General features: G+C 44.1%; 1 protein-coding gene across 4 annotated transcripts in view; it reads left to right on the top strand.

Moving 5' to 3' along the window:
• The window catches only part of EIF4ENIF1 (eukaryotic translation initiation factor 4E nuclear import factor 1), a 1,251,142-nt gene that overhangs the window by 1,143,256 nt on the left and 83,454 nt on the right, over positions 1 to 24,432 (top strand). For 3 of the 4 annotated variants that reach the window (XM_044068847.1, XM_044068848.1, XM_044068846.1), the window contains one exon: positions 7,708 to 8,046. The exons of the other annotated variant lie outside the window; for it this stretch is intronic. In XM_044068847.1, coding sequence (XP_043924782.1) covers positions 7,708 to 8,046 — 339 coding nt within the window. The remainder of the gene's footprint in view (positions 1 to 7,707; positions 8,047 to 24,432) is intronic. 4 annotated transcript variants of the gene reach the window in all.

The following is a 24,432-nucleotide window of genomic DNA, read 5'->3' as shown; positions in this document are numbered from 1 at the left end:
AGCAGGAGGGCCAGATTCTGCACACCCAGCTTCAAACCCTGAACCTTGCAGCCTGGCTAATTACCTGATCTCTCTGTTACCATCCCTCAGTAAGCAAGTGATGGATGTCATTCTGGAGGTTAGGAGGCCTAGTACTAGAAAATCATATGCTGAAAAATGGAAAAGATTCTGTTCCTGGAGCCAAACTCTGGGGATTGACACAACAGTGCCCTATTTACTGCACATTATTCTATATTTAACTGAGATGATTCACAAGGGCCTTTCCTTTTCTTCCATTAAAATTCATGCCTCTGCCATTTCAGCACATTGTAATAAAGAGCCACCCCTCTTTTCTCATCCACTGCTGAAGCAATTCCTCAGAGGGGCCAAAAACTTGAGACCACTCGGGAGAGCCCCTACTCCAGCCTGGGACCTTAACTTAACTTTGTATTGGAAAAGCTCACTCTACCTCCCTTTGAGCCAGCTGCAAATGCAGAGTTGAAATTCCTTTCTTGGAAAACGGCCTTCTTTCTAGCCATCACTTCAGCAAGAAGGGTGTCTGAATTACAGGCCCTCATGGCAGTGGAGCCTTTCATCTTTCATGCGGACAAGGGTGTCCCTCAGGACCAATCCTTCATGCCCAAGGTGGTATCCAGTGTGTGGCCCTTAATATTCATTTCTCAACCTTCTTTTCTAATCCACAAAACAAAGGGGAACTAATACTGCATTCCTTGGACGTGCACAGACAACCTAGATTTTACTTGTACAGGATTAAGCCTCTCAGGAAATCTGAACAACTATTAGTTGCATTTGCTGCAGGGGCAGAGGGGAAGACCATTTCAAAGCAAACCATTTAAGTGGATAGGCCATTGCATTCATTTCTGCTATAAGCGCCATGGAAAACCTACCCCACAGGGGATAAGACCACATTCCACCAGGGCTGCAGCTACCTCTACAGCCTTTCTCAGAGGTGTCCCTACCAGGGACATCCTAGAAGCTGCTACCTGGAGTTCTGTACATACCTTCAAGCATTACCACTTGCCAATTTTTCTAAATCCAGAGCTGGTTTTGCCACTGCAGTCCTGCAGGGCCTAATAGCTGTTCCTAATGCTCTGTAATTGCCTCCTCCCTTAGCTTTGGGAATCTACCCAAGTGTAATGACTGCAACAGTGAAACACGAACATAGTACAGTTGTGTACACTTACCATAAATGTAGATGTTCGAGTGTATGCACTGTTGCAGTCCTAGATGTTCTTAGTGTTTCACTGTTGCAGTCATTACATTTGAGTAATCTACTGGCAGGTTGCCCTCAGTCTGCCTGATTAAGTCTTGGGTCCTGCGTCGGTTGTTGTCCATTCTTGCATGACATTGGGTCGTCAAGGGTATAAGACATGCAGCCGATGCCATTACATCAGTCTTTCTTGCCGCGCAGTGCCTGAAGCAGAAGCAGTTTGCAAGTGCTTGTCGGCCGACCTCTGAAATTTTTATTTTCGAGTTTCAGTACTGAAGTCTTGAACTAAAAGCTAAGTACCCCGTTGGGGAAACTTTATTTTGCTCCTTACAGATGTCAGTTAAAGTTGTTAATTGCATTACTTGTGGGAAGCAAATACCTCCATAAGGATTTTTATTTGTACTGTATTCCTTGCCTAGGCCCTGAGCATAATGTACCTTGCTGTCTGTTTTGTGCTAGATTTAATCAACGCACTATTAAACGTCTGTATATTTTTGCTTCTAAATATTTTGGTTCATGATTTAACTATCCAGAAATGACGTCCGTTAGCAATACGACTACCAGAATACCAAAAAACGCAACACAAAAGACAGGCAGTCTAGGTCCAAAACTGACACTGCTTCTAAGCCAGTCGCTAGTTCGCCGGTACTCAGGTGTGTTCGCAGCCCCTGATACCCGCTACTTTTGATTCGCAGGCCTGTACTGAGACCCATTCAGAGTCCGGTATGCTGCAAGATGCTTTAAATATTGAACCCGCAGATGTCTCTGCCTTAGATGGGTCTGGAGCTGCTGTTCAGGCACCGGCTTCTGAGAGTGTTTTCAGGCCTGAAGATTTGTATGTTAAACGGACTCCATCTTCAAAACTATGGCCAAAATCTACTTCTCTGTCTAAAAAAAACGCTTGGGCCTCGTGTGCAGGCCCCAATGCCTAAAAAGCAAATTATCAGAATGGCTGAAGCTTTAATTACCTTGATCAGGGGTAGCCAACCCCCTCCTGCTAAGAGGCCTAGGCAAGGCACCGACTATGAATCTTCAGATCAGGATTCTATTTCTTCTGCTGAACAGGATTTATCTATACCTACTTATGAGGATTCTGATGCAGAAGATTCCATCCCTTCTGCTTCTCCCCCTGAGGATTTCTCTTTTGGAGAAACTTTACATACCTTAAGGGAACATTTCCACTGGAAAGTCAGGATTTCTCTGAATCTAAAGAGACTTGGATTTTCTTATTCTTCCTCAGCATAGGCCTTTGGCTATACCTCCTGTTGTAGACATTGCTGATGTTTTTTCAGAATCTCGTATAACTACTGATTTTCTGCCTCTGGCTCCTAGTAAGCCAGATACTACAGGGCTCCTGACTCCTACAGATTCCTTTTCAAAAACCCTACTGCTGATCCTGAAACCATTTCTCAGGGTCCCAAAGGAGTTAATGCCTCTACTGCAAAAAATCCTACCCCTTCTGATAGAGATTCCAGGGCACTGGATAGATGGGGTAAAAAGGTTTACACGTCTGCAACCTTGGCAATCAGGACTTTAAACTGTCAATTTCATATGCTTAAATATCAACAGCATGTCATGGGATAACAGAAAATTATCTGACTGTGTGGAAGAGTTGCAGGATTTATTACATTCAGCTGAACAAGTTGGAAAACATACCTTGCAATGTGGTTTTGATTCTTTGGAGGCCTCTTGCAGGGCTGCTGTAACTGGATCTCTGATAAGAAGGCATGCTTGGCTCAGAGCAAAATCTACTTGACCATGTTAAAGCAAAGTTGTTGGATGCTCCTTTACGACAGGACAGTCTCTTTGGTAATAAGGCTGAAGAAATTTTAAAAATGATGGAAGATAAAGCTAAATCTATGCGAACTGTGAAAGATTTTTTACAAGTGCAGCCTCCCAGATTTAGTAGGCACTGGCCTAAGAACTGGTCCTTTCTAGTTCCCTCGAGAGCCACTCCACTCAAATCCAGACATTCCAAAGGCTCCAGATTTCAGTCACAAGGAACTTTTAGAACAAAACAATGGGGTGCCTCCACCTCCAAATCTGGAAGCAACAACGCACCTCCTTATGGTAAACCGTGTCAATGACTTTCCTCTACAATCACCAAGCACTTACCTTTTAGCCACCCCTTTGGGGGGAAAACTGGCACTTCATGCACGAAACTGGAAACTGATTACCCATGATAAATGGGTTTTAAATATAGTATACCAGGGATACACATTTCATTTCCACATGTTGCCAATCCCAAACGGATGGCCAGATCTGCCTCCAAATCAGTGGGCAGAGGCCCAGAAGCAAGTTCTGTCCCTCATGAATATGGGGGTTATTCAGCCAGTACCAGAAGAGGAAAAGGGACAAGGTTTCTATTCAAGACTTTTCCTGGTACCCAGAAAAGACTAATCATGGCGTCCAGTTCTGGACTTATCCACTCTAAATAAATTTCTGGGCATTCCAAAATTCAAGATGCTGACTCTTCAGTTACTACCTATGCTAGGCAAAGATGCCTGGTTGTTAACTCTAGACTTAAGAGGCTTACTTGCATATCCCAGTCAGGGAATCTTGCAGAAGATACCTCCACTTCAAAGCAGGCTACTTGCATTACCAGTTCTCTGCACTGCCTTTTGGCTTGTCTACTGCACCCAGGGTCTTCACAAAGTGCCTGGCTCCAGTAAACACTTTTTGCAGGCAAAGAAATATTCAAATATATCCATACCTGGACGATTGTCCTTGTTTTCTGCCTGAATTAGACATTCTTCTAAAGCATTTGGTGTTTGTAAAAAGGGTTCTAACTTGTCTAGGTTACACCATAAATGAAAAGAAATCGCATATGGTACCCCCTCAAAAAATTAAATTCCTGGGTGCAAGCTTGAATGCAACTGCCCAGATGACTTGCCTTATGCCACAAAAGCAAATTCAGTTGGTGACTTACTTCAAACAGGTGGCCACAAAAGCCCTGCTATCTGCAAGGCAAATTCTACAATCCTTGGAGTTCATGGCCTCCTGCATTCTTCTAATTTCATATGCAAGACTGCATATGAGGAAACTTCAGTAGTATTTAAAAAGTTTATGGAGTCAACATTGTCACAGCCTGGAAACAATGATTTCTATTATACCTTGCCTGCAACTAGAGTTCCTATGGTGGGCAGAAGCCTGCCACCAAAACAAGGGACCATCATTCACTCCACTCCCAAACCCTAACTACAGACGCATCAGACTATGCTTGGGGGGCTCATCTGGCAGGGAAGTACATTTAGGGCAAATGGAGCCCAAATCAAATGCACCTACATATCAGTCAGTTGCTAGCTGTACAGAATGCTCTGACAGCCTTCAAGGACTACCTTCATCCAGGACAACTACAGTTAGTTAGACAACACCACAGTCATGTGGTACATAAGCAGGGGGGAACACATTCCTACCCCTTTGCAGACTAGCCATGGCATTGTGGAACATGGCCTTGACTTATCAAATACAACTACAAGCTCAATTCCTGCCAGGAAAGCTAAATACTCTGTCAGACGAACTAAGCAGAAATCTTAAGGCCTCGCACGAATGGAAACGGTCTTCATGTTGACACGCAATTGGGGGAGCCCAGACATAGGTCTTATTGACTCGCCCCAGAACTACCAGTTGGACAAATTCTGCACAAGAATTAATCACAAAAAAAGTTTGAAAAGTGGATGCTCTCAATCTATGCTTTTTTCCCCCCTCTGCCTCTGCTCTCCAAAGTCCTACTAAAAGTCAGACAGGACATACCAAAAATTGTTCTGATTGCTCCAAACTGACCTCGCCAACACTGGTACCCACTCCTGCACAATGTGTCACACCTCCCTCTGTGACATCTGCCTCAGACACCTTATCTACTGTCTCAGCAGAACTACCATATTCTGCACACCCAGCTCCAAACTTTGAATCTTGCAGCGTGGCTAATCAACTAATTTCACCCTTGACTTCTCTCAGCAAATCTGTGATGGATGTCATTTTGGAGGTTAGAAGGCCTAGTACTAGAAAATCTTATGCTGACAAATGGAAAAGATTCTGTGCCTGGAACCAGTCACAAGGAAGAAGCACAGCAATGCTCGATATTCCTCAGATTCTGCAATACTTAACTGAGATGCTTCACAAGGGCCTCTCTTTTTCTTCCATAAAAATCCATGCCTCTGCCATTTCAGCTCATTATAACACATAACCTCCCCTCTTCCCTCATCCTATGCTAAAGCAGCATCTCAGAGGGGCCAAAAATTTGACCGCCCAGGAGAGCACCAACCTCCTGCATGGGACTTCAATTTTGTTTTGGAAAAACTCACTCTACCTCCTTTTGATCCAGCTGCTACTACAGACCTAAAATTTCTCTCTTGGAAGACAGCTTTGCTCTTAGCAGTCACTTCAGCTAGGAGTTCGGAATTACAGGCTCATGGCAGTGGAGCCTTTCATTATTTTTCATCCGGACAGGGTGACTCTCGGGACCAGTCCACCTTTTATGCCTAAGGTGGTATCCAGTGTGGCTCTTAATCAGACCATTCATCTGCCAACTTTCTTTCCCAATCCGGAGAACAAGGGTGAGTGGATTCTGCATTCATTGGATGTACACAGACAACTTAGATTCTACTTGAACAAGACAAAATCTCTCAAAAATTGAACAACTGTTGGTGGCATTTGCTGCAGGGGCAGAGGGAAAGGCTATTTCAAAGCAGACCATTTCCAAATGGATAAGCCATTGTATTCGTTTCTGCTATATGCACCATGGTAAACCTATCCCCAAGGGGATCAGATCTCATTCCACCAGGGCTGCATCTACTTCTGCAGCCTTTCTCAGAGGCTTCCTACCAGAGACATTCTAGAAGCTGCTACCTGGAGCTCAGTTCATACATTCACCAAACATTACCATTTACCTCTCTTCTCTAAATCCACAGCTGGCTTTGCCACTGCTGTCCTGCAGGGCCTTATAGCTGTTCCTAATGCTGTATAACTCCATCCTCCCAACCATAGCTTTGGGATTCTACCCAAATGTAATGACTCCAACAGTGAAACACGAAGAACATAGTACAGTTGTGTGCACTTACCATAAATGTAGATGTTAGAGTGTATTCACTGTTGCAGTCCTGGTTACCCACCCTCCAGCCCCCTGTTTTTCTCTTACTATACCTCTCCTTTCTTTTTCTATGCTTAAAAGCCTTTTTGGTGTATTTGCTTTTGTTTGGAGGTATATTTTTTGTGTTTTAAATTTTATATATAATGTTCCCTATCTGGGGGGCTCCTGACATCTGGGGCAAGAAAAACTGATGTAATGGTGTCTGCTGCATGTTTTATACCTCTGACGTCATGGAAGATGGGACAGCAACCAACGCAGGACCCAGGACTTTGTTAATCAGGCCGACTGAACAACCTGCCAGCAGATTACTCAAATGTAATGACTGCAACAGTGAATACACTCTAACATCTACATTTATGTTAAGTGTACACAACTGTACTTTACCCTCCCTCCAGACCCCTGACTGCTGTTGTCTATACCTCTCCTTTTGTTTACTATACTTAAAGCTTTCTGGTGTATTTGCTTTTTGTTGGCGGTGTAACCTTGTGTATAACTGCTTCCCATTATGGGGGCACCTGACATCTGGGGTAAGAAAAACTGATGTAATGGCGTCGGCTGCATGCTTTATACCCCTGACTACCTGACATCATGGAAGATGAGACCGCAACCGATGCAGGACCCAAGACTTGGATAATCAGGCCGACTAAGGGCTACCTGCAAGCAGATAACCAAAATGTAATGACTGCAACAGTGAATACACTCTCTAACATCTACATTTATGGTAAGTGTACACAACTGTACTTTCTGGTGATCTTATTTTAATTTTTTTGTTTTGAAGGTATAAATGGTCATTGAAGGTGGCTCAAGTATCTTGAGGAAGCATTACATGTGTTTGTGTGCATGTGTAGTATTTGTGGGGTTTTATGTAGGTGTTTAAATTTTCTCCTTACATCATGTTTCTTGGCAAGCCACGTTCTTGCTGTTGCTTCTCTAAAAAGCAGTTGTTCCAATGTAACCATTTGGTTGCCTGAATGATGAATATATCACAAGGGCATAAGTTATAGGTAGCCAAAATTGGAAGTGAAAAATGAGTGCAACAGGAGCTTTGCGAGGAAAGGGAAACATTTTTATAATGTCTTCATGATACAAATGTACCCTGGAGGATGTATTTCACACACGCTTTACAGTATGGATATGTGTAGTTCATAAGGGTTCTCCTAAGGAGTCTGTGCAGATCATTTATTTGAGAGGTGCTATTTAAGAATAGTCTTGCTAAAGATTTTAACTTTGTAGCAGTATTCCAGTAGAGATGGTTGGGCAGACTGCTCAGTTAGTATCTAAAAGACATGGGTCTGTGATGTGGAGGTGTTGAGGAAGCTTAAGTAAGACTTGAACATGCATAGGTTTTGCTGTGAGACTGATTAATACTTTGAGTACCTGTGATTCTGATTACGTTTGCATCTTTCAGATACTACATCCTCATCATTCCCACAGGCAGGGCCTGCAGACAGAGAGACATCCCTCACCGTAGTAGGGAAATCTTGTATTGCCCCACGCTCTTCGGGTTCCACCTTACTTGACGGCAGCAAGTTCTCCGCCGAGCAAGACTTGAGGCCAACATTGGCTGGTAGGAAGACCCCAACAATGGATTCATCTATCTCTAGGCCTCCGTTCCTTCGACCGGTGTGTCAGGTTCCTCTGGTGCCGCATTTCCCAGTTGTACGACCAGTCCACCATCAGCTTCACCCAGGGATGGTTCAGAGACTGTTGCCACCCCCTCAGCATCTCCAGCCTCTACTTCAAGCAGGTATGTGTAATGGGGTGAGAAGGAAGTATTGCACTTGTGCAACAGACGCCCTGCTTATGGGCGTACAGTGCATGTTTTAGGGCAATTTACACTTGTATCAAATGCTTTGGGAGAGCAGGTGGAGGTGCCTAACCCTCCCAGGGTAAGTGGGTACTCTTACTTGATTAGTCATTCCATTGGGCTTAGCTTGCTCCATCTTCCACCTGTTAAGTTTCTTTGCTCCTGTGTTCCTCCCTTCCCCATTTGTTTTGTCCTCCCTTTGATTACCCCTCTTCTACATTCAGTGAACAGTCTTTCCCTCAGTATTCCCTTGTGCCCCCTCGTTTTCATTATTTGACTTTATACATTACATCCTTTTGTGTTCCTTTGTTCCATTCTTTTTCATGTTTATCACTCACTTGGTCTGCTGTTCGTGTTTTTAAACTGCACTGCTGCAGAATTCACTAGTTCATGTCTCCAACCTTGTCCATCTGCCTGCTTTCCCTTCTTGCCCATTTTATAATATTGAATTGTTCTTTACAGAAGTTTTACAATGAGATTGTTTGAAAAATAATAGTTCTGATTTTCGAAAGTGTGCATCAGTTTATTTTTTGCTAGATTGCATAAATGTTAAAATATCCTTTGACTTCTGGAGACATTTCTTTTAGCCAGTCATATTCTCTAAAAACCTTGTGTATAATGTGCATGTTTAGTAATGAATGTTTTATCTAGTCATTTAGATGTATTGTGGTATGATAGTACTGATTATATGACTGGACTTTGTACTTTCATCATTTGGTAGAAGAGTAGGTGTTCTAATCCTAGGAATGAAATGTAAAAACTTGTTACATATCCTCTAACTCTAGCATCTGCACCCTTTATCTGGACTGGTCTTCATAAACAGTGTCTCAAGTGTTTTGTAAAAGTGTATTTTTTGATCATTTGAGGTCAACATTGAGCTTTTTTGTGTACAGCTTTGTTTTACATAGATGTTAATGAAGTACTATTAGTGCGCAACTTAGCTGTGTTCAGCACTGCCTGATTACGACCAGAGTAGTGTTTTTTTTGCTTGTAACGACACTAGCATCAGCATGTACAAAACAGCACGTTTGAGTTTTTTCCTGAACTGACTAATCTTTTGTGGCAGTTCACTAGTCTCTTTGGGAGTTTCACATGTGTCAGACATAAGGATGTATCTGAAGTAGTTTACTTCGTTTGATCTCCGTGTTTCACTGTTGCAGTCATCACACTTGGGTTTTCTGCCTGCAGGTAGCCCTCAGTCGGCCCGAATACCAGAGTCTTGAGATTTCTGTGTTGGATGCTGCTGTTTCCTCCATGATGTCAGGTCGTCAGTGGTGTAAAACAGGCAGCAGATGCCATTACTTCAGTCTTTCTTGCTGAGAAGCCCGAAGCAGAAGCAGTTTGCAAGTGCCGGTCGGCCGCTACCTGAAATTTTCATTTTTTGAGTTTCAAACCTAAAGTCTTCTAAAGCTAAGTACCCTGTTGTGTATCCTTTTTTCTTGCTCTAACTGATGTCAGAAAAAGTTAACAATGGTCTTGCCTGTGGAAAGCAAATAACTGAGATTTTCATTCTTACTGCATCACCTGTTTAGGCACAGACCATGACGCCCCTCACTGTTGGTTTTGTGCCTTGTTTAACACCCGAACCATTTGTCATCGGGCTATCTTTGTCGCAAAATTCTTTCGCTCTTGTTCTCCATATTCCAAAATGGCTTTGATAAGCCATCCGACTACCGATCTGAAAAAAAACGTAAAGATAGACCGCATGGGTCCAAAACTGCCGACGACTCTTCCGTTAAGCTAGTCGCCAGTCCGCCGGTACTCAGTGAGGTGCCTTTGCAGCCCCTGATACCCGCTTCTACAGATTTGGAGGCCTCTGCTGAGACCAATTCGGAGTCTGGTATGCCACTGGATGCATCTTCGACTATGGAACCTGCGGATGTCTCTACCTTGGATGAGTCCAGAGACGCTGTGCAGGCACCGGCTTCTGAGGGTGCATTCCGACTGAACGATCGAATTAAACTGACTACATTTTTAGCTAAAACTACCAGTTTCTTAAGCCCAGAGTACACACTAAGCCTAGACAACTACCAAAGCAACATGCGCAAGCTCCCATGCCACAAAAACAAATGCTTAGAATGGCTGAAGACCTTATTACCCTAATTAGGGGAAGCCAGCCTTCCCCTGCCAAGAGACAAAGAATTCTGTTTCATTCTGATTCTACAGACCAGGAGTCCGATGACTCTGACCCTTCTGATCATCAGGACATGCCCTTAATCTATGAGGATTCAGATGAAGAGGAATCCATTCCCTCTGCCTCCCCTCCAGAAGATTTTTATTTTGGTGAAACTTTGCATACTTTAAGAGTATTTCTGCTGGGAATGGCAGGACTACCCTCCGTCCGAAAGAGAATTTTGAGTTGCCTCAGCACAGATCTCTAGCTATACCCCCTGTCCTGGATGTTGTAGATGTCTTCATGGAATCCAGTATTACTCCAGACACTTAACCCTCGACCCCTAGAAAACCTGACCGGTACTACAGAGTACCTGATTCTCACAAATTTCTCCAAGAATCCTACTGCAGATCCAGAGACCATTTCCCAGGGGCCTAAAGGCATTAAGACTACTACAGCCAAAAACCCTACCCATTCAGACAGGGATTCCAGAGCTTTAGACAGATGGGGTAAGAAGGTATATACCTCTGCAACTCTTGCCATCAGGGCTTTGAATTGCCAGTTTCACTTGTTGAAGTACCAGCAGCATATTATGGAACTAATTAAACAAAAAATGGTATTACTTCCAGATTGTGCAGAAAATAGATTTAGAAGAGTTAATGCATTCTGCAAACCAAGTTTTAGTAAACATAATTTGCAGTGTGGGTTTCATGCCTTAGAAGCATCTTGCAGGGCTGCTGTTACTGGGTCTGTACTGAGAAGGCATACTTGGCTGAAGAAACAAGTCTTGCCAGACCACGTCAAAGCAAAATTACTACATGCTCCATTAAATTAGGATAGTTTGGCACAAAAGCAGAAGTTCTTAAAACAATGGAAGAAAAAACAAAATCTATACAAACTGTCAAAGATTTCTTACAGGTGCAGCCACCTAGATTCACTAGGCATTAGCCTTCAAAAAAACTGGTCCTTTCCAGTCCCTCCCTGGCCTTCAGTCCAAACCCAGGAGAAAGACCACCAAGACTACAATCTCAGGGTATGCAGAGATCTAAACAGTGGAGTGTTCCCACCTCAAAAACGGAGTGGTAAACCACCCCCTTATGGAAAAAGTTCACAATGACTTTCCAGTTAACCTTCCCAGCCATGCCCAAGTACTTGCACCCCTAGGAGGAAAACTCACGCTTCATGCAAAAAACTGGATGTCCATTACTCAGGACCGATAGGTTCTGAACATTGTATCCCAGGCATACAAATTCTACTTCCACTCACTGCCAACGCTAGGTGGGTTGCCAGACCTTCCTCCAATCCAGTGGTCAGAGGCTCAAAAGCAAGTACTTTCCCTTCTCCATATCAGGGCTATTCAACCTGTTCCAGAAGAACGAAGGGGACAGGGTTTCTGCCCCAGACTGTTCCTGGTGCTCAGACAAGAGAGCTCTTGGCGCCCTGTCCTGGATCTATCAATTCTCAACACCTTTCTGGTTGTCCCAAAATTCAAAATGCTTACACTGCAACAGCTTCTTCCTAGGCTAGCCAAGGATGCGTGGTTAGTCACCCTAGACTTAAAAGAAGCTTGTCTGCACATCCCTATTAGGGAGTCTTGCAGGAAATATCTACGTTTCAGGGCAGGCTGTATGCACCATCAGTTCTCTGCACTTCCCTTTGGCTTATCTATTGCGCCCAGAGTATTCACAAAGTGCCAGGCTCCAGCCATTGCATACTGCAGGCAGAGAAATATTCACATTTACCCATACTTGCACGATTCCCTGATTCAGGCAAATAGTTACGAATTGCTACTTCAGCACCTGACATTTGTAAAAATACTTCTGATTTCACTGGGATACACAGTCAACGAAAAGAAGTCACAACTGGTGCCCGGCCAACAAATTGTATTCCTGGGAGCAAGCTTGAACACAACCTGCCAAATGGCATTTCTCACTCCAGAAAAGCAGGCCCATTTGACAAATTATTTCCAACTAATGGCTACCAAAACCCAGCTATCTGCAAGGAAAATACTGCAAGCCCTAGGGTTGATAGCCTCATGCATTTTGCTAATTCCATATGCAAGGCTGCATTTGAGGAAGCTTCAATGGTACTGAAGTCTGTCAACATTCTCAGGACCTGGAAACAGTGATTCCTATCATACCTTGACTAAGGGCAGAGTTCCTTTGGTGGGCAGAGGCATGCAACCACAACAAGGGACTTCCTTTAACTCAACCCTTCCCTGCCCAAACCTTGACAACAGACTCATCAGACTATGCATGGGGGGTTCACATGGGGAAATGCAGTCAGGGCAAATGGAGTGCAGAACAAATTCTCCTGCACATCAGAGATGCTAGCTGTACAGAATGCTCTGGCCTTCAAATACCTCATCCTTCCAGGACAGCTCCTGATACAGACAACACCACAGTTATGTGGTACATAAGCAGGGTGGGGGGACTCATTCTTACCCACTCTGCAGGTTAGCCATGGCCCTGTGGAACATAGCCTTGAGCAACCAAGTGCTCCTACAAGCTCAATTCCTGTCGGGCAAACAAAGTTCACTGGCAGAGGACTTGAGCAGAAATCTACTTGGACCCTCACTAGTGGAAACTGGAACCCAACTCATTTAAACTTCTAACCCAGAGGTGGGGAACACCGGATGTGGACCTTTTTGCCTCCCCTCAAAACCACCACTTGAGCAAATTTTGCACCAGGAACCCTCACAGTTATCCTTTACATGAGAAAACCTCTCAATTTATGCCTTTACTCCCCTCAAAAGTACTACTCAAGATCAAACAGGACAGGCCAAGGGCAATCCTTATTGCACCACACTGGCCGCACCAGCACTGGTACCCACTCCTACCTGTCACCTACATCAGACACCTTCCCTGCTGTCTCAGCAGGAGGGACAGTTTTTGCATCCACCGCTGTAAAAACCCTAAACCTTGCAGTCGGGCCTATCCCCTGAATACACCACCAGCGTCCCTCAGCAAACAGGTGCTGGACGTCATCCTTGATGCCAGAAGGCCTAGTACTAGGAAATCCTATGCTGAAAAGTGGAAAAGAATATTATTGCTGGAGTCAGTCTCATGGAAAGGAGACAGCTGTCACCACCTTACCTCAAATCCTTTATTACCTAGCAGTGCTGCTCCACAGAGGCCTATCTTTCTCATCCATTAAGATTCATGCCTCTGCCATCTCAGCTGATTATAATATAATACCTCTTTTCTCACCCTCTCATCAAGCAGATGTTCTTCGTGTTTCACTGTTGCAGTCATTACATTTGGGTAATCTGCTGGCAGGTTGCCCTCAGTCTGCCTGAATTCCAAAGTCGTGGGTCCTGCGTCGGTTGCTGTTTTCTCTTCCATGACGTCAGGGGTATAAAACATGCAGCCGATGCCATTTTCTTTAGTCTTTCTTGCCGCGCATTGCCCGAAGCAGAAGCATTTCGCAAGTGCCGGTCGGCCAACTACTGAAATATTCGAGTTTCAGAACCAAAGTCTTCACTAAAGCTAAGTACCCAGTTGGGGAAACTTTTTTCCTTGCTTTTTACCAATGTCAGAAAAAGTTAATTGTATTACTTGTGGGAAGCTAATACCTCATAAGGATTTCCATTTATACTATATTCCTTGCCTAGGCCCAGATCGCAACGTGCCTGGCTGTCTGTTTTGTGCTAGATTTAACCAACGCACTATTAAGCGTCGGTATATTTTTGCACCAAAGTAATTTGGGAACAGATTTAACTACCCAGAAATGTCGTTGGATATCAATCAGACTACCAGAGTACATAAAGGCAGTCGAGATCCGAAACAGACTAAGCTTATCCTAAGCCAATCGCCAGTTTGTTTGACGTGCTTTCGCAGCCCCTGATACCTGCTGCCTTCAAGTCGCAGGCCTCTACCGACACCCATATGGAGTCTGGCATGCCACAAGGTACTCAAGGTATTGGACCAACGGATGTATCTCCCTCTGATGGGTCCGGAGCCGCTGAGCAGGCACTGGCTTCTGAGGGTGTATTCAGACCTCAACATCTGTATATCAAACCGACAGCTGCAAAACCAAAGACAAGAGCAGCTTCTAAAACTAAAAAAAGACGCACGAGCAATGTGCACAGGCCTCTATGCCTAAAAAAACAGATGGTCAAAATGGCTGAAGACCTTAATACCTTGATCAGGGGTACCCATCCCCCCTCCAGATAAGAGGCCTAGGCAAGACACTGATTATGAATCTTCAGATCAGGTTTCTATTTCTTCAGATTCCTTTTCTGATCAGGAATTATCTATACCTCCTTATGAAGATTCTGATGCTGAGGAGTCTCTTCCATCTGCATCTCCTCCTGAGGATTATTCTTTTGTAGAAACTTTGCATACTTTGAGGGAGCATTTTCACTGGGAGAGTCAAGATTTCTCAGAATCAAAAAGACTGATTTCCTTTTCCCTCAGCACAAGCCTTTAGCCATTCCCCCTGTTTTAGACATTGTGGATGATGTGTTTTCTGAGTTGAGCTTGACCCCTGACTCCTTACCTCCGGCTCCCAGTAAGCCTGACCGATATTACAGGGTCCCTGACTCGTATAAATTTTTATTTAGAAACCCTGCTGCTGATCCTGAAACTATTTCACAGGGTCCAAAGGGAGTTAAGGCCTCAACAGCAAATAAATCCTACACCCTCTGACAGAGATTCAAGGGCACTAGACAGATGGGGGAAAAAAGGTTTATACATATGCATCCTTGGCAATCAGTGCCTTAAACTGTCAATTTCATATGCTTAAGTACCAACAACATGTTATAGGATTGCTGAAACAGAAAATTATGATTTCAGAATGTGCAGAAAATAAAGAATTGCAGGAATTATTGCATGAAGCTGAACAAGTTGGAAAGCATACTTTGCAATGTGGTTTTGATTCCTTAGAGGCCTCCTGCAAGGCCGCAAGTTACTGGATCTGTGAGTAGGAGGCATGCCTGGTTAAAGGAACAAAATTTGCCTGATCATGTTGAAGCTAAATTGCTAGATGCACCTTTATAGCACAGAAACAAGTTACGTCCCTCATGAATGTGGGAGCCATCCAGACAGTACCACAACAAGAAAAAGGACAAGGTTTTTACTGTTCTTGGTACCCAGAAAGGACGAGGCCTGGCGGCCAATACTGGATTTATCGATTTTGAGCACATACCTGGACATTCCAAAATTTAAAATGCTGACTTTGCAGCAGCTTCTGCCCATGCTGGGCAAGAATGCTTGGCTGGTGACTTTAGACCTAAAAGAGGCATACCTGCCTGTTCCAATAAGCTAATCGTGCAGAAGATACCTCAGATTCAAGGCTGGCTTAATGCATTACAAGTTCTCTTCACTGCCCTTTGGCTTATCTACTGCGCCCAGGGTCTTTACAAAGTGCCTGGCACCAGTAATTGCATTTTGCAGACAAAGAAGTTTACAAATATATCCTTACTTGGACAATTGTCTCATTCAAGCAGAGAACAAGGACACTCTTCTCACCTGGCATTTGTGAGAAGGCTTCTAACATGCCTAGGGTACACAAATGAAAATAAATCACAACTGGTACCCTCTCAAAAGATAACATTCCTGGGTGCAATCTTGGATGCAACTGCCCAGATGGCTTACCTTACGCCAGACCAGCAAAGGCAACTGACTACTTCAAACTGATGGCAACAAAAACCCAGTCTCCTGCAAGACAAATTCTGCAGGCTCTGGGCTTCATGGCATCCTAATTCCATATGCAAGACTGCATATGAGGAAACTTCATTGGTACCTAAAAAGTTTATGGAGTCAACATTCACACAGTCTGGAAACAATGATTCCTCTCATTCCCTGCCTGCAACAGGAGTTTCTGTGGTGGGCAAAGGCATGTCATCAAAACATGGGACTGCCCTTCACTCTACCCCTGCCAACCAAACCTTAACAGACAGATTATGCCTGGGGGGGGGGCACATGGTAGGAAGATGCATTCAGGGCTTATGGGCACCAAAACAAATGCATCTACAAGTCAACCAGAAAGATGCTAGCTGTTCAAAATGCCCTAACAGCCTTCAAGGACTTCATCCAGGACAACTACTGATAGAAGGATAACACCAGTCATGTGGTATATAAACAAGCAAGGGGGCACACACTCATACCCCCCTTTGCAGATTAGCCATGGCACTGTGGGACACAGCTTTGACCTACCAAATACATCTGCAAGCTCAATTCCTGCCAGAAAAACACGACACTCTGGCAGACTATTTAAGCAGAAACCTTATGGATCCTCACGAGTTGAAACTAAATCCACAAGTCTTCAGCATAACAGAGAAATGGGGGAACCCAGACATCGATTTGCTTCTCCACAGAATTATCAATTGAAAAGATTCTACACAAGGACTTATCACAGACCAGTATGGAAAGTGGACTCCCTATCCTTCAGTTGGAAAAACCTGTTTACACCTTTCCTCCTCTCCCTCTTCTACCCAAGGTACTCCTAAAAGTCAGACAAGATAAGCCAAAGATATTGCCCCGGACTGGCCCCTCCAGTACTGGCATCCAATCCTAAGGAACTTGTCTCAATGCCCAGCTTAGATCTTGCCTCAAAGACCACAACTACTGTCCCAGCAAAACAGTCGGATCCTGCACAATCAACTACAGACTCTGAACCTGGCAGCATGGCTAATTATGTAGTCATACAAACAACACCTCTCAGTAAAGCTGTGATGGAGGTCATTTTGGAAGCCAGAAGGCCTAGTACTAGAAAATCTTATGCTGACAAATGGAAGAGATTCTGTGCTTGGAATCAAGCACAAGGAACTGATACAGCAGAACCAAATATTCCTCAGATATTGCAATACTTAACTGAGATGCTTGAGAAAGGCCTATCTTTCTCATCAAAGTCCATGCCTCCGCCATTTCGGCTCATTATAATAGAGCCACCAATTTTTTCTCATCCTTTTACTAAAGCAGTATCTTAGAGGAGCCAAAATTTTAAGACCTCCTAGAAGATCACCATTACTTGCATGGGACTTCAGTTATGTGTTGGAAAAGCTCACCCTGCCTCCATTTGAGCCAGCGGCTATTACTGATCTAAAATTCGTATGGAAAACAGCTCTGCTACTAGCAATTACTTAAGCAAGAAGAGTTTCAGAGCTACAGGCCCTCGTGGCTGTAGAGCCTTTTGTCATATTTTACCCAGACAGGGTGTCTGAGGATAAATGCTACTTTTATGCCTAAGGTGGTTTCCATTGTGGCTCTTAACCAAACAATTAATCTGCCAACTTTTTATCCAAATCCACAGAACAAGGGGGAGAGAATTCTGCATTTCTTGGATGTGCACAGACAGCTAAGATTCTACTTGAGCAGGTCTACAGCCCTAAGAAAAACTGAGCAGTTACTAGTGTTATATGCTGCAGGTTCAGAAGGAAAGGCTATTTCAAAGCAGATAATTTCAAAGTGGATAAGCCACTGCATCCGTTTCTGCTACTTACACTATGGTAAACCTGTGTCCAAGGGCATTAGGTCTCATTCCACCAGAGCTGCAGCTACTTCAGCAGCCTTTCTCAGAGAAGTACCAACCAAAGACATTCTAGAGGCTGCTACTTGGAGTTCTGTTCACATCTTTGCAAAGCGTTACTATTTGCCTCTCTACTGTAAGTCCAGGGCAGGCTTTGCCACTGCAGTTCTGCAGGGCCTTATAGCTGCACCTAATGCTGTTTAGCTCCAGCCTCCCAACCATAGCTTTGGGATTCTACCCAAATGTAATGTCTGCAACAGTGAAACATGAAGAACATAGTGCAGTTATGTAGACTTGCCATAAATGTAGATGTTCAAGTGTATTCACTGTTGCAGTCCAGGTTACCCACCCTCCATCCCCTGCCATTCTGAAATGCATCTTTCCTTGTCTACCTTCATCTACAAGCAAGTACACCACATAGGTTGTACAAGAAGTTTATATTGATGCATGTATGTGTGTATGTATGTGTAAGTATGTGTATATATATATATATAATCTATATATATATATATATATATATATATATATATATCTATATATATAATCTATATATAAAATAATTTTGCTACCTTTTTGGGGGCACCTGACATCGGGGGCAAGAAAAACTGAAGAAAATGGCATTGGCTGCATGTTTTATACCCCTGACGTCATGGAAGAGAAGACAGCAACCGACATAGGACCCAAGACTTTGGAATTCAGGCCGACTGAGGGCAACCTCCCAGTAGATTACCCAAATGTAATGACTGCAACAGTGAATACACTGTAACGTCTACATTTATGGTAAGTGTACACAACTGTACTTTCCTGAGAGGAGCTAACAATTTAAGGCCCCCTAGGAGAGCTCCCACCTCGGCCTAGGACCTTAACTTTGTACTGGAGAAGCTCACACTTCCCCCTTTTGAACCTGCTGTTTCAGCAGTGTTAAAATTCCTCTCTTGGAAAACAGCCTTACTTCTAGCTATTACTTCAGCAAGAAGAGAGTCTGAGTTAGACACTAATGACAGTGGAGCCCCTCATTTTCCATGCTGACAGGGTTTCTATCAGGACTGCACCATCCTTTATGCCCAAGGTGGTGTCCAGTGTGGCTTTAAACCAATCCATCCATTTGCCAACCTTTTTCCCTAATCCTCAGAATAAAGGGGAAAGGATCCTGCACTCGGACGTGCACAGACAGCTCAGGTTCTACCTTGACAGGGCTAAGCCTTTCAGAAAATCTGGCCAGCTGCTAGTCAACTTTGCTACAGGGGCAGAGGGAAGGCAATTTCGAAGCAAACCATTTCCAAATGGATAGCACACTGCTTCCATTTCTGCTGCAAGCACCATGGAAAACCTACCCCGCAGGGGATCAGAACTCATTCCACTAGAGCTACTTCAACCTCTACAGCATTTCTCAGGGAAGCCCCCTACCAAGGACATCCTGGAAGCTGCAACCTGGAGTTCTGTACACACCTTCACCAAGCATTACCACTTGCCTATTTTTTCTAAATCCAGAGCTGGATTTGCTACAGCAGTCTTAGAAGGCCTGCTAGCCAGCCCTAACCCTTATTGACTGCCTCCACCCTTCCTCAGCTTTAGGAATCAACCCAAGTGTGATGACTGTAGTAGTGAAACATGAACATAGTACAGTTGTGTACACTTACCATAAATGTAGGTGCTAGAGTGTATTCACTGTTGCAGTCCTGGTTTCCCTCCCTCCAGCCTCTTGGCTTTCTCTGTCCTTTCTACCTATCTTCTTTATGGCCATCTTTTATGGCAGGGATATTTACTTTTTACTGGAGGTGTTCCACACCATGTAATAGCTTCCTATTTTGGGGGCTCCTGACATCTGGGGCAAGAAAAACTGATATAATGGCGTTGGCTACATGTTTTATATCCCTGACTACCTGACGTCATGGAAGAGGCAACTGCATCCGAGACAAAAATCCCAAGACTCTAGTATTCGGGCCGATTGAGGGCTACTTGCAGGCAGATAACCCAAGTGTGATGACTGCATCAGTAGTGAATACACTTAACATCTACATTTATGGTAAATGTACACAACTGTACTTTTCCTGGCAAATCATTGGGTATTGCAGTCACTGAAGATGAGCATTTAAGATTCACACTTCACGTCCTTCAGAAAATGCATTCTAATGTAAAACCTGTTCTAGTAGATTTCTCTGTATAAGAACAAGAAAAATCTGTTCCTGAGTTTTGCGCTTTGGCCTGTTTTTGGCTTTGTCCAGAATTCTTGAGCAAAGAAGTTGAAGTATTCTGAAATTTATCTGTAATGTGTAATGGTAGAAAAGTCAAAACTACCTTCTAAAAGTAATAATTTCCCTTGAACCACCAGCAGATTTTAAAGTTTTTTCATTACTGAGCTATGGAATTTTTACAAAGGAATAAATATTTAAAGTTCAGGAAGCTGTTTTGGTTCTGTGGCCAGTGTCTTTAATAGTTTCAAAGTTTGCTAAATGAAACTTTGAGTTTCTTTATATGAATGTAGAGTTTTATGTGGTATTTAGTGTCATCTTCTCCCCAAAAGGAGCATGGAAATGACAGTCAGTGAGCTATCCCCATACATTTTAAGATAATTTAAATTGCTAAAATCCAACCCTGGAAAGGTTTACAGAGTTCTTTTGGAGAGAAGGCTTGTGGAAGTCATAAGGTGTACTGTCCTCTTCAGAGGCCATAATTTTACTGTTACATTTAAGGATTGAAGATTGAACAGATAAATTATGCATTGCTAGTTAAGGTCCTGCATTGTATGACTTACCATGAGTATGTTTTAGAGCGGTCTTAAGTTAGGTGCAAGAATGTGTTAAGTTTTCAGAGTCTGGTACTGGGGAGGAGACTAAAATTAAAATTTTGCTTTGAATCAAATCACTGGGGATGTTCTTTGTGTTTCACTGTTGCAGTCATCACACTTGGGTTTATCTGCCTGCAGGTAGCCTTCAGTCGGTTCGAATACCAGAGACTTAGTATTTCTGCGTTGGTTGCTGTCGCTCCAGGACTGAAGTCAGGTCGTCAGGGGTATAAAAACAGGCAGCCGACGCCGTTACATCAGTCTTTCTTGCTGAGGAGCCTGAAGCAGAAGCAGTTTGCAAGTGCTGGTTGGCCACTATCTGATTTTTCATTTACGAGTTGAATCATCCTGAAGTCTTCTGAAGCTTAGTGCCCCGTTGGGGATCCTTTTTTCTTGCTCTAACCGATGTCAGAAAGTTAATTGTCTTGCCTGTGGAAAGCAAATGCTACACGAGATTTTCATTAACTGCGTCACCTGTCTAGGCCCAGACCACGACGTACCCCACTGTTGGTTTTCTGCCTTGTTCAATGCCCGAATCATTCTTAGTCGCCCCTTATTGTCGCTAAATACATTAGTTCTTGATCTCCGTATTCTGAAAATACTTCTGTAAGCCATCTGACTACTGATATTGTGAAAAAACGTAAGGATAGAGGCAGACCACCCAGGTTTGAAGCTGCCGACTATTCCGTTAAGCTATTCACCAGTTCACTGGGACTCAGTGAGGCGCTTTTGCAGCCTGTAATGCCCGCTTCAGTGAATTTGCAGGCCTCTACCGAGACCTGCTTGGAGTCCGGTATGCCGCGAGACTCTTCTTCGACTATAGAACTGGCGGATGTCTCTACCTTGGATGCGTCCCAAGCCGCTGAGAAGGCACAGGCTTCTGAGGAACCAAGTCAGCAAGCATGCATTGCAGTGTGGCTTTAACGCACTGAAATCATCTTGCATGGCAGCAGTCACTGGTTCTGTACTGAGAAGGCATGCTTGGCTTAAGGAGCAGACCTTGCCAGATCTAGTCAAATCCAAGTTACTAGATGCTCCTTTGAACAAGGACACTCTGGCACCAAAGCAGGAAGAGGGTCTTAAAAGATGGAAGAAAAAGATAAGTCTATGCAGTCAAAGAATTCCTGCAAGTGCAGCCTCATAGATTCAGTAGGCATTCTCCCTTGAAACATTGTTCCTTTCCAGCCCCCTCAAGGCCATCTCAAACTAAACCCAGGGGAAACAGATGGCCCATACTACAGTCTCAGGGTATGCAGAGATCTAAGCACTGGAGTGCCTCCACTTTTAAAGCAGGGAGTGCTAAACCACCCCCTTTCGGAAGGAATATCCAATGACTGCTCAACTCCACTTCCCTTCTCTGCCCAACTGCTTGTGCCCCTAGGGGAAAACCTGCACTTCATGCAAAAAACTGGATTCCCGTCACCAAAAACCGATGGGTCCTCAACATTGTATCCCAGGGATACAAATTTTACTTCACTCGCTGCCAACACCAAAAGGGTTCCTTTACCTCCCTGTAAACCAGTGGGCGGAGGATCAAAACCAAGTCCAATCCCTGCTCTCTCTATGGGCAATTCAGCCTGTTCCTGTGGAACAGATAGGTAAAGGGTTCTATTCCAGACTTTTCCTGGTACCCAGAAAAGGGGGCACTTGGCACCCAATCCTGGATCTTTCCATTCTCAACACCTTCCTGGTTGTACCAAAGTTCAAAATGCTCACCCTGCAGCAGCTTGTACCTATGCTAGCCAAGGATGCCTGGTTAGTCACCCTAGACTCAAGTCTATCTGCACATCCCTATAAGGGAGTCGTGCAGAAAATATCTACGCTTCAGGGCAGGATCTATGCATTATCAGATGTTCTTCTGTTTCACTGTTGCAGTCATCACACTTGGGTTATTTGCCTGCAGGTAGCCCTTAGTCTGCCCGAATACCAGAGACTTAGTATTTCTGTGTCGGTTGTTGTCGTACCAGGACTGACATCAGGGGTGTAAAAACAGGCAGCCAATGCTATTACATTAGTCTGTCTTGCCGAGGAGCCCGAAGCAGAAGCAGTTCGCAAGTGCCAGTTGGCCGCCACCTGAATTTTGTTTACAAATTGAATAATCCTGAAGTCTTTTAAAGCTAAGTACCCTGTTGGGGATCTTTTTTTTCTTGCTCTAACTGATATCAGAATGTTAACAATTGCCTTGCCTGTGGAAAGCAAATATCGCAGAGATTTTCATTCTTACTGCGTCACCTGTTTAGGCCCAGACCACGACGTACCTCGCTGTTTTGTGCCTTGTTCAACGCCCAAACCATTCATCCTCTGGCACTCTTCTGAAATGGCTTCAGTAAACCATCCGACTACCGATATTCCGAAAAGGCGTAAGCATAAAGACGGACAACGTATAGGTTCAAAACTGCCGATGGCACTTCCGTTAAGCTAGTCACCAGTTTGCCAGTACTAAGGCTCTTTCGCAGCCCCTGATGTCCTCTTCTATGGATTTGCAGGCCTCTACCGAGACCCATTCGGAGTCTGGTATGCCACGATACTCTTCAACTGTGGAACCTGTTGATGTGTCTACCATGGATGGGTCTGGAGCCGCTGTGTAGGCACCGGCTTCTGAGGCGGTTCTTCCTCAACCGATGTTTGACTCAAACTGCCTTTAAAACTACAGAGTTTCTTAGGCCAAGAGTACACGCTATGCCTAGAAAACCGACCAAAGTGCATGCACCTGCTCCCATGCCACAACGACAAATGCTTAGAATGGCAGAAGACCTTATTACGCTGATTAGGGGAAGTCGGCCTTCCCCTGCAAAGAGGAAGAGACCTGTCCCCGACTGCTTTTACAGACCAGAAGTCCGATGAGACTGAAGTTTCTGATTATAAAGACATGCCCTTTTCTGCTTATGAGGATTCATATGCAGAGGAATCCATTCCCTCTGCCTCCCCTCCAGAGGATTTTTCTTTTGGTGAAACCTTGCATACTTTAAGAGCATTTCCACTGGGAATTCCAAGACTATCCTCAGTCCAAAGAGACTCAGAGAATTCCTAGATTTGCCTCTGCACAGGCCTTTAGCAGTACCCCCTCTCCTGAATGTTTTTATGGAATCCAGTCTTACTCCTGATACTTTGCCTCCTGCTCCTAGGAAGCCAGACAGGTACTACAAAGTACCTGACACAAATTTATTTTCAAGAATACTACTGCTGACCCAGATATAATTTCCCAGGGGCCTAAAAGTATTAAGGCAACTGCAGCCAAGAATCCCACCTCTTTGGATAGGGCTTCCAGAGCTTTGGATAGATGGGGTAAGAAGGTATATACCTCTGCAACTCTTGCTGTTAGGGCATTGAATTGTCAGTTTTACATGCTGAAGTACCAGCAACATATGGAACTTGTTAAACAAAAAATGTCAACCTTTACAGACTGTGCAGAAAATAAAGAATTGTAGGAGCTTATGCACCCTGAAAGCCAAATCAGCAAGCATACTTTTGAAGTGTGGGTTTGACGCCCTAGAAGCAGCTTGCTGGGCAGCAGTCACTGGCTCTATACTGAGAAGATCTGCTTGGCTCAAGTAGCAGACCTTGCCAGACCATGTCAAGTCAAAGATGTTCTTTGTGTTTCACTGTTGCAGTCCTCACATATGATATCTGGCTCCCAGTAGCCCTCAGTCGGCCCAAATACCAGAGTCCTTTGTATATGATGTCGGTTGCCGCCGGTTGTAAAACTGATGTTAGTACGTCAGGTATAAAGGGAGGCAGCCGACGCCATTTCCTCAGTCTTTCTTGACGCGGAGCCAGAAGCAGATGCAATTCTCACTAGTGCCGGTCGGCTTTTTACCTTGGTTTCGCTTTCCGACTACCAGGTTGAAGACCCCTTCAGTTGGGGATCCTCTACTTGCTTTAACGAATGTTAGTTAACTGACTTGCCTGTGGAAAACAGATTCCACACCATGATTTCCATTCCGATTGTATAACTTTT

Source organism: Protopterus annectens, chromosome 4.part0, assembly GCF_019279795.1.
Source record: "Protopterus annectens isolate FY-2018-M chromosome 4.part0, PAN1.0, whole genome shotgun sequence".
Taxonomy (NCBI): Eukaryota; Metazoa; Chordata; order Ceratodontiformes; family Protopteridae; genus Protopterus; species Protopterus annectens.
This window is presented reverse-complemented; position numbering and strand designations above follow the sequence as displayed.